The 9,908-nt window shown below is 41.0% G+C and overlaps 1 protein-coding gene across 1 annotated transcript; it reads right to left on the bottom strand.

The window, feature by feature from the left end:
- Nucleotides 1-1,538: 1,538 nt before the first annotated feature.
- LOC131467537 (aspartate aminotransferase, cytoplasmic-like) lies at nt 1,539-8,964 on the bottom strand. Its single transcript, XM_058641505.1, has 9 exons — nt 8,723-8,964; nt 6,387-6,568; nt 6,140-6,263; nt 5,922-6,034; nt 4,989-5,093; nt 4,390-4,540; nt 4,113-4,278; nt 3,878-4,020; nt 1,539-2,873 (listed from the first exon to the last, which is right to left on the bottom strand). The coding sequence occupies exons 1-9, from the start codon at nt 8,829-8,831 to the stop codon at nt 2,734-2,736; spliced, it is 1,233 nt and encodes a 410-aa protein (XP_058497488.1). The 5' UTR covers nt 8,832-8,964; the 3' UTR covers nt 1,539-2,733.
- Between the last annotated feature and the right edge of the window lie 944 nt (nt 8,965-9,908).

Below are 9,908 nucleotides of genomic sequence, written 5' to 3'. Positions count from 1 at the left end.
CTGTGTTTTCAAAGTCCACATGTCCTTTTGTTTAATTCTTTTATGGGTGAGGATACTTAAGTGTGTCAATGGAAGGGCAAGAAAGACATGAGACATTATCTCAGTTCTTCACTTCATCACATTTGTGCTGAGCCATTTAAATTTTTTTTTAAACAAAACTGTGTAACAAGTGTTCTGCTCACATTAACAATAAATAAATATGATTTTTGCTTTTGTTTACATTTTTACAGCTTTTTAATTTAGAATATATGAGACATTGAAGTGCTTTGTGGTCATTATGACCACTACCAAACTGATATCAAATACAGTTCATCCCTGGTCACATGCATTTCATTTTGCACGCTTACATATTGGATGGTAAACACTGGCAGGAGCAGCCTCTGTCTGTTGTACAGGCTTCACACTCACACACACACACAGGCTGTGGGAGTGGTGCTTTGTAACCACATTCATTGGCTGATGGAGCAGAGGGAGCGGCTAAGGGGAAGAATCCCTCTTGGGTCGAATAATATCAAACCTGCTGAGTCACTTTGCTGCAGTGGAGCAGTGACTGCAGCCAATCAGCGTCATCCGTTGGAGGTCACAACAAGATCAAGTCATTCTGCTGCAGGGAGTTGCTGTGTTTTTTTTGTCTTGTGTGTATCAGCTGTGTATCCTCTGCATTTGTGTTCGGAGCCAGCGTGAGGTTTGATTAAAGCTCAGAGGAAACATGTTCTTTTCACCTCTGTTCTGCTTCTGTAAATGAAGGGGGGGGGGGGGGGGGGGGATTACACATGTCATTTTTATACATGTAAAATAGAGTACTATGAAACTATGTGATAGTGTTTTGCATCAAAATATTCCAAAAATATAAATAACTGCAACTTACTGAATGTTTGCATCTTCATTTTACATTAATTACATAAGATTAATACCATTATTGTCAACATGTTTTAATTTATGTTTCATTGAAAAGACAATTTTGCTTATTGTTTATTTACAAACACAGTGCAGCTGTGAGGGGGATTTGCTCTTACTGAACATTTAGCAGATAGAATTTCTTATCATTTTTATTCATTCATAATTAATTATCATAATGTTGATAATTAACTTGTTGATAGTATTTTACACATATATTTTTTTTTATAATTAGTTTTAAACTCAATCCCCCAGACACAATCCTGCCACTGGTCTTTAGTCATTAGAGATTAGAAGGGACATTACTATCACTTTAACCAACTTCAAATCAAAAAATTATAAGATACTCTGGTTTCTTTGCTCCTCTAGGACAGTGAACTGAACACCTTTGGTTTGTTTGAGGTCAATTCAAAATTTGGGAAACACAGAATGACATGACTTTTTCCATAAATACATAATATAAGATTAAATAATAATAAAAATAATGGTTAGTTATAGCCCTGCCATACCATAAGTGAGTGTGTAACATTCTTTTATCAGAAACAGGACGAGTGAATTCAGCCTCCAAATCTGAGTCAACAAATTTTTGAGGACTTTTACCTTTTGTCGGAAGTGACGGGAAAAAAGCAGAGCAGAGAAAGTTGGTTGGTTACTGTGGTTTATTATTTATTTCAGCATGAACACACACACACTGCTGTGTACCTCCACACAATGGACATGTGGTTCATAGGTTTTACAATGGCTTTTAGTAACATAATAAGGACACTGCAGATTGATCAGACAAAAACAGAGACAGTAACAGACGAAAATCCAATTTGAATCACCGAAGAAGAAATGAAAGTCATGTTTTCAGCTTCTACACAGCTTCAACAAGGCAAACACCCCTGATTCCAGGCTGCAAGTGACCTTTCAAAGGTCAAATGACAAAAGACAATAACTGTTAATCCTGTTACATAAACCTTTAAAAACAAATTGCTGAGGTGACAACACTGACAACTATAATAAAAGTCTCAAACTGGACAAAACAACCACAGCTTCATTAACATATTGTTACAGGTCTCTGTGACATTAAGGTGTAGTCATTTTCGAGGATTTTCTTGGTGTCTGGTGTCTTAAGTTTAGTGCTTCTGCAGGAAATGAGCAGGACCAAGGGTCCATTCACACCGAATGGGACACAAGCTTTGCATCAGACGCGCCCGGCGACACTTATCACGCAAATATGCACCTTGAAATGCATGTTATTAGTTTCATCCATTGCTTTTTCGTCGAATGAGACAAAGTATTTTAAAAATATGTGCAACGCAGCATCACATCCTGATGTTTTCTTTGGACTTGAGGACAGTGAGAGAGAGAGAGAGTTCTGAAAATATGTGTCACATGATTGAAGATTTGAACTATACTATTGTTGTACTATTGTAGCATTTGTCCCAGGTGAGAAAGCTCAGACTGTGTTTACTTGCACAAATGACATGAGTGAAAACATGTGATGCTGTAACCAGTCTTGACTGTGAAGGAGTGATTCTTTCTACTTTAGCAGTACTGTATAACAGATTCAACATATATTACTCTACAGAGTGCTAGAAATTAATGATTTATTTATTTTTTTTAACACATAGGCTCTGGTTCTGCTGACAGCAAAATGTGACTCTTCAAGTGTTTCCCTAAAGTCATTGCACCTCCCAAGGATTTACAGTTTTCTTGTGAGAACATAAACACATCTGTCCTCTCATTGGTTCAACTGCATAGAACCTTGCTGCAGTTTATCCAATCAGAGGAGAGGTGAAGCAGAGAAGGGGTTACAGGAGACAGGAGAGCGGGGGAAGGAGACAGTCGTCCTTATTGGACCTTGGTGACGGACTCGTGGATGGACTGAGCGACATAGTCGATGTTCTTGGTGGTCAGACCGCACATGTTGATGCGACCACTGGCCATCAGGTACACGTGCCTCTCTTTGATCATGTACTCCACCTGTTTGGCTGCAGGACACATCACAACACAGCGACATTTACATTTTTTTACAATGAGGAAACTCTGCGAGAGCACCAAACATGGGACATTTGAAAGGTGGAAGAAAGTTTTATTCTCTGATGAGAAAAACCTTGACGGTCCCGATGGCTTTCAACGTTACTGGCATGACAAGGAGCTCCCTACTGAGATGTTTTCTACACGGCACAGTGGAGGGTTGTGCATGTTTGGTGCTCTCGTGCAAACTCTCAACGGGCTATTTTTTGCCGTTGAAAGAGACGAGGCCTTTGAAGACGTTTTTTGAAACCCTTCTCTCACTGATGCCGTCTATTGGTTATGGGACTGCAGTTGGCAGCAGTGACAAGCTTAATCTGGACCGAGGATCATCCCGTGTCTTGACGGACAGCGATTTGAATCCTCCGGCTCAGGGCCTGTGAATTGTTTTAGGTCTACCACTTGACTTTTTTGTTCCATAACCCTCAGAATCCTTTAAGAAGTTTAAAATAACTGTCTTACTGCGTCCAACCTCAGCAGCCATGGCACGCTGCAAGAAGCCTTGCTGATGCAGCTCAACAATCCGACCACGTTCAAAGGGAAAAAGCTTTTTTGCCTTTGCCATCAGGAGGTCATGACAGTGTGGATACCTGACAGAAAATGGCACTGAATGCACATTTTTGCGAAGATTTAGGCTTTTAAAGGCTGTGGTCTTAAACTTTTGATCAGACGATGAACAGCCTATTTCAGTTTAATTGCGTACTCATCTTCTTTTTTTTGTCTTACTCCCATTTCTTCTTTTTGCATTTTGAAACACTACTTAGAACCTTCTTAAGATCCAACAGTGCAAAATGTAAATTCTTGCAATTTTCCCTCTTCTGTCGGGAAACTTAAGCTTGAATTTGTAAACTGTCCCTCCCTCACACCAAAGTCCAACCTTACATGATGGCAGACATTATTACGTATAAAATCTGCATAAAACCCTACTTCAAAAATCCCAAACTATCCCATATGTACTTACGGTTCAGGCCAGTGAAGCTAAACATGCCGATCTGTTGTGTGATGTGGTCCCAGGTCCCTGGGGTGCCCAGAGCCAGCAGCTTTGTCTTTAGCTCGTCCCTCATCAGCAGAACACGGTCTGCCATGGTCTTCACATTCCCCTTCCTACAGAGGACAAGAGGCAGACAAACAACTTGAACTTGAAGAATCAGCTAATCCTCCAGAGGGGAGTTAACCAACGCTAACAAGCTCATTACCACTCAGCAAAGAGTTCAGGGCAGTTGAGGGTCTTGCTGACGATACGTGCTCCCTGAGACGGTGGGTTGGACCATGTCGTCCTGACAATTTTCTCCATCTGAGACAGGACGCGGGTCAGAGTCTCGCTGTCCTGAGAAACCACCGTGAGGTTCCCCACTCTCTCATCTGATAACAGCAGCAGGACAGATTACTCTAGCCATGTGCGTATAACAGAGGTTGCTTTTAAGATGACATGTGCGTAAATGTTCACAATGTGTGTGAACTGTGTGTACTCACTGTACAGGCCAAAGTTTTTGGAGAAGGACTGGGCAACAAAGAGCTCAAAGCCCTCAGAGACAAAGAAGCGGATGGCCCAGGCATCTTTATCCAGACTGCCAGAGGCAAAGCCCTGATAGGCTGAGTCAAAGAAGACAAACAGATTCCTCCTCTGTAGAATAAAAGACATTTAAACAAAAATGTTTACAAAATTACAGAGAAATATCAGGCCAGAGTTTGAATGAATCACTTCCCCTATATTTCCTCGTTCTGTGATCTGTTTCTGCAACACTTTTTTTTTAGTTACCTTGTCAATTGTCAACCGCCTTTAACCAAATAAGATGACATGACTGATGTTCATCTGGGCTATGGGATGGAAAACATTCTTATAACTGTATAAGAAGGTGAATATGAGGCTACAAACTGTTTATGAAGTAAAAAAAACCAGCTGGTGATTCTGCAGAACATTGGATAGATAGATATTGAAATAATAACACCTGCATAAGTATGGGCAATAAAAGAACTGTGAGGATTCATTTTTGACGAGAAATAAAATCATTATAAAAACACACATCTTGTGTTAGAGGAGCAGATATCACCTAATCTGATAAATGACGAACCTTCATAATCTCTGCGATCTGCTTCCACTCCTCCTGTGTTGGGTCAGTGCCGGTGGGGTTGTGTGCGCAGGCGTGAAGGACAAAGATGGAGTGTTCTGGAGCGTTCTGTTTAGAAAAGGAAGAGAGGAAGCAATGCATTACAGAATATAGAGGTATTTAACACAGATTTAAACTAAAGGATTTCACTGATGGCAGCTTTAATATAAAATGGTCAGGTGATCTACCTTAATTAGTCAGATAAAGCTGGGGACAAACGACAAGATTTTACCAATTTTACCCATGATTCAGATGGGCAGAGTCTGCACCAGTTAGCACTAGTTGGGGACAGTCGGCATGCTCTGGTTGGCGCAGAAATCTGTTAGTGTGTGAGGGGTAAATATCCTTGAATTTTGGAAGCCTACTGGACGCAATCGGGTAGTGTGTACGGATTACTGACCCAAGTGCAAACACGTGTTGCCAGTGGCCAATGAAAAAAAGAAAGACGAGAGGAAGTAGCAGCAATATCAAAACAACCATGGCGATGTTTGTAAATGGTCTGTATTTATATAGCACTTTCCTAGTCTTGATGACCACTCAAAGCTGCTTCACACTACATATTTTGCCATCCATTCACTCACACTTTCATACAGTGCATTTATGTGCAGCGCATTTTTCTATCACTCATCTTTCATACCCATTCACATGCTGCCGGAACAGTATGAGCAGCAGGTGAGGCAGCGAGCTATCTAGCATGTTGCTCTGTACGAGTCGAATGCAGCAGTATGGAAAAACGGAGAGCGAGAATTAAAAAGTATTCAGATCACATATGTGACCATAACTCATTTTAATCAATCCCTTTATTTGGTTCACTTCCTCTCTTTGGTTTGCTGAATAGTCCGTTTGCCTTTCCCACTGTAAGTGAACCACTACACCAAACGTGCGGCCTCTCCTCACCTCCAGGTCGTCCAGGAGCCCAGCGAGGTCCAGGCCCCTCTTAGCAGCATCCCAGTAGTGGTAAGGCCTGATGTCTTTAAAGCCAGCATCAGTAAACACACCATTGTGGTTCTCTAAGAGGAAAGAAAACGCAAAGCAAATGCTTACAACCTTAAAACTTTCAATTTAAAAAGAATTTAGGAGTAAGGTGTTACACAAGTCTACAGGTGTCTACTTACCCCAGGTGGGGGCTGACACATAAACTGGTGTAGCTGTGTTGTTGGTGCCGTTGTACCAGCGGCGCAAATATTCTGCTCCAACCCTCAATGCGCCGGTCCCACCAAGAGACTGGACACCACCAACCTGTGAGAGAAAGGAGCCGAGGAGAAAAGGGACAAATTAAAACTGAAACAGAAAGACTCAACCAAATAAAATCTCCTGATCAATAATCAATAATGAGATGACCCTTCACCTACACCCTCTCACCCTGTTCTCCTTGATGGCAGCGCTGTCTTCTCCCAGAGCAACCTTGGAGGAGGCAGAGCGGAACTCAGGCAGGCCAAGGATGGGCAGGTACTCGTGGTTCAGGCTGCCGTCCTCCACGATCATCCGCTCCACCTTCTTCACCACTGGCAGCACCCAGGGCTGGCAGTCATCAGTACGGTAAGCTGGAGGGACACAAAGCAAATTAACAAACCACCAATGAGCTTCAGGGATTTCTCACCACAGAGAAATTGGCTGAGCAATAACTCACTGGCAACAGTATGTACAGTAATGTTTATGCTTTGTGCAAACACACTTTGCGACAAACATGTGTTTCTCTGTGTTTAAAAACACAATGAATGACGATTTACACACCACAATGCAGAACATTAGTTACGTGTAAGCTTTTCAATAAATGTATGTTTTTAGATGAATGACCTTTAATTCAATCTCATGTTACATCTGCCTGTTCAATGACCAAGGGAATAAAATGTGTTTTTAATCTCTTATATTCAAGAGCGATGCCAAAATGTAGCAATGATAACCCTGACAACAATGACACCACAGACGTACAATAAAGGAAAGCCAGAGACAAAAACAGCATTTAATCACGTGCCATGTCACACCCTCTCAGAATGTCACCCTGAATAACCACACTTAACTAAGTGGGAATATGCACTGCACATATCTGACTCCTTAAGAATCTGTGCTCGCTGGTGCTGTAGTGAGGTCTGAAGCATGTGCAGAGCTGCATCAGTATCAAGTATCAAAAGGGTAGACCAGTCTGTGAGGTCAAAGCAATCAGGTTTTGGATGAGTGGATAAGCTCCAAATGTACAGTACTTGGTCAAAAAAAGAATTAAATTATGGACCAAATAGACACTGATGTTTCTGTTTCTTGAGCTAACTGTCTGGTGTAGGGCACAAATGGCTGTAGTTCAATTATACTTGTTATACCTTTTCAGTTCCACACCACAAGTTAATGCAGCTCAGTCACTGAGCATTAAAAACATAATCCTCAGCTTGACAACAACAGTCATGAGGGAATGGCTCTTAGACAGGACAGCTGATTATTTCCAGTTCAAACTGGTTTGGTCCACATCAGGTGTGTTTTTGTAACACAATCCAAAGGTGCAGCTTAATCCAGCTACATTAATTCCACAAATGACTCAAGGCTGGGCAATAGTTTGAGAATATATATTGTGATACAGTTTTCTTCAATATCATTACAAATAAAGGTTCAATGTATATGAATAGAGGTAGACCACTTTGCCATTTCATAATAATTAGCATGGGCCAATTATTTATACGGTATATAATTGCACTGCTTTGCAGACATAAAACATAGATTGGAGACAGACTATTAGTATTGTTCAATAACTGGTAAATTTTTTTGTATTATTTGTTTTTAGTACACAAAAAAATCTTCATAGGTCAACCTCTAAATATAATACTTTTTACATTGTACGGACACATTTTCATGTGTAACAACAAGCCACAGCTGTCATACGTCTCCCGTCTCTCTCCACCATTCAAAGCTCAGTGTGAGCAACAGAGAGGCTCAACTTATGGTACACCCCAATAACAGTTGGGAGGAGTTAGCCTTTTAATGTAGGGACTCAATCGTGGCCACATTCCTGTGCAGATTGATTTGAAACTGCTTCCTCAGCTGACACCCTCAAAGCTGTTCCACATTTACAGTGACCTGAAATGGTTTATTTTACACTACCCAGCACTAGTGTGTAAATATGTGCAAGTACAGCTGTCAAAAACAAATATCATCCAAACTGACATAACATATGTCACTACACTTATGTCACTGTGCATTTTTAGATTCGATGTTTTCCTCATGCTGTAGAAGCAGCAGGATATAAATGACCAGGTGTCTCAGTGAACGACAAACGTTCAGATTTTTAATGAAGACTGCAGGATGTTACTATGGCTCAAAGTGGTGCGTTCAATGACAAGATGATAGGATAGGATAGGTCCCTAATTCATGGAGTGTATTTCTTATGACGAACAGCCTCTATTTATCAATTACACTATTGACACAAGAGCACAGACTAAAGACGGGGCTCTAGTTCCATTAAGTGTCATTTACATTTTAAAAAGGTGTAGCTGTCAAACTTGAAGAGAAGCTAATTTCAGCTCGCGCAAGCTAGCTTGTAGCGAAGGTCAAACCGAAGAGCTGCCATTTATTTACTGTGTAAAAACACCTCGTAGAAAACACACATGCGAGACTTGGTTTGCAAACCAGAGACGAGCTGCAGCAACAACCGGGTAAGTGAAGCTGGATCAATCCAGTCATACTAGCAGCGTTAGCATAAGCTACAATCTTACCCCCGACTCCTAGATTGACCTTCTGCGGGTGGGCGTCCTCTCTGAAGTCCGCGGTCAGTTTGAAGACCGCCACTGGAGGAGCCTGTGGGACGTCGCCGAATACGGACATGGTTCTGACGGAGTGAGCGGAGCGGTTTAGAAGAAGAAGGTGGTGCGGGAAATGGTGAGCCAAATAACGGGCTGGTGGAAAGGAAGAGAGAGAGAGGAGACTTCACCTTCACACCGGTAGTTCCGGGAAAACAGGAAGTACATGCAGCAATCTGACCAATAGGAGGACACGTACAGTTGACGTGTCCTACCCTTAGTTGAATTTTCTAAGGGTAAGGGTATTTTTAACTTTTGTTCATTTATTTAAAAAAAAATGTTTTTGTACTGTTTGATTTGATATTATATTTTATGTTCAATCTAATATTTCATTTTAGATAAAAATAAAGGGCACTGTTCTAGGTATTATTGGTGACAGTGTCAAGTCGAAGCACCACCAGTGTTCTGCCACAAGAGGTCAGTGTGAGCACACAGACGAATGTGCAGAGTCACAACAACCACAGGCCACTGCTTTGGAAATCATGTATGCATAATAAAGTGATCAGTGTATTCTTCTGCTTCAAGGTCTGACATGTTGTGAGTTCAGAGGTGGTTTATTTACATACCTTTGTTTTAATGTGTGGTTATTTGCCTTTTTTTATTATTTCAAACTAGTCCTATCACCACTGACATCAACAAAGTATTCTCACTCACTGGATATTTTCTTTTTAGACTGTTCTCTGTAAACACTAGATATACTGAAAATCCCACAAGATCAACAGCTTCTGAAATACTCATACCACCAGTTAGTTTAGCACCAACAACAATGCATGTTCAAAATGACTTACATCACATTTCCTCGTCGCTCTGATGCTCAGTTTGAACTGTGGAAGTGTCAGTTTGAGCGGGTTGTCTTGATCATGAGTTGCTGCTATGTGATTGGATGATTGGATATTTGCATCAACAAGCAATTGAACAGGTGATTGTGGCTGTTTAGTGTTTTTTTTCTCCTCCTTTGTCAAGATGACTTGCATGAATTCACAGTTGGTTTATACTTATTATTACATACCTTTATTTAAGCAAGAAATGTTTGGCCTTTAATTATGAGGCTTTCACAGCACCAGTCATGGATAGTGGCACCAACAAATAAATCACCAGACTA

This window comes from Solea solea, chromosome 10 (assembly GCF_958295425.1).
Source record: "Solea solea chromosome 10, fSolSol10.1, whole genome shotgun sequence".
In the NCBI taxonomy this organism is placed as follows: domain Eukaryota; kingdom Metazoa; phylum Chordata; class Actinopteri; order Pleuronectiformes; family Soleidae; genus Solea; species Solea solea.
This window is presented reverse-complemented; position numbering and strand designations above follow the sequence as displayed.

What these genes read in the sequence shown, in the direction of transcription:
- LOC131467537 (XM_058641505.1), bottom strand. Translation starts at nt 8,831, where the DNA reads ATGTCCGTATTCGGCGACGTCCCACAGGCTCCTCCAGTGGCGGTCTTC. An exon ending in GGTCAATCTAGGAGTCGGGG is followed by an intron (nt 6,569 to 8,722) that starts GTAAGATTGTAG and finishes GTGTCCCTCCAG; the next exon opens with CTTACCGTACTGATGACTGC. An exon ending in CCTGAACTCTTTGCTGAGTG is followed by an intron (nt 4,021 to 4,112) that starts GTAATGAGCTTG and finishes TGTCCTCTGTAG; the next exon opens with GAAGGGGAATGTGAAGACCA.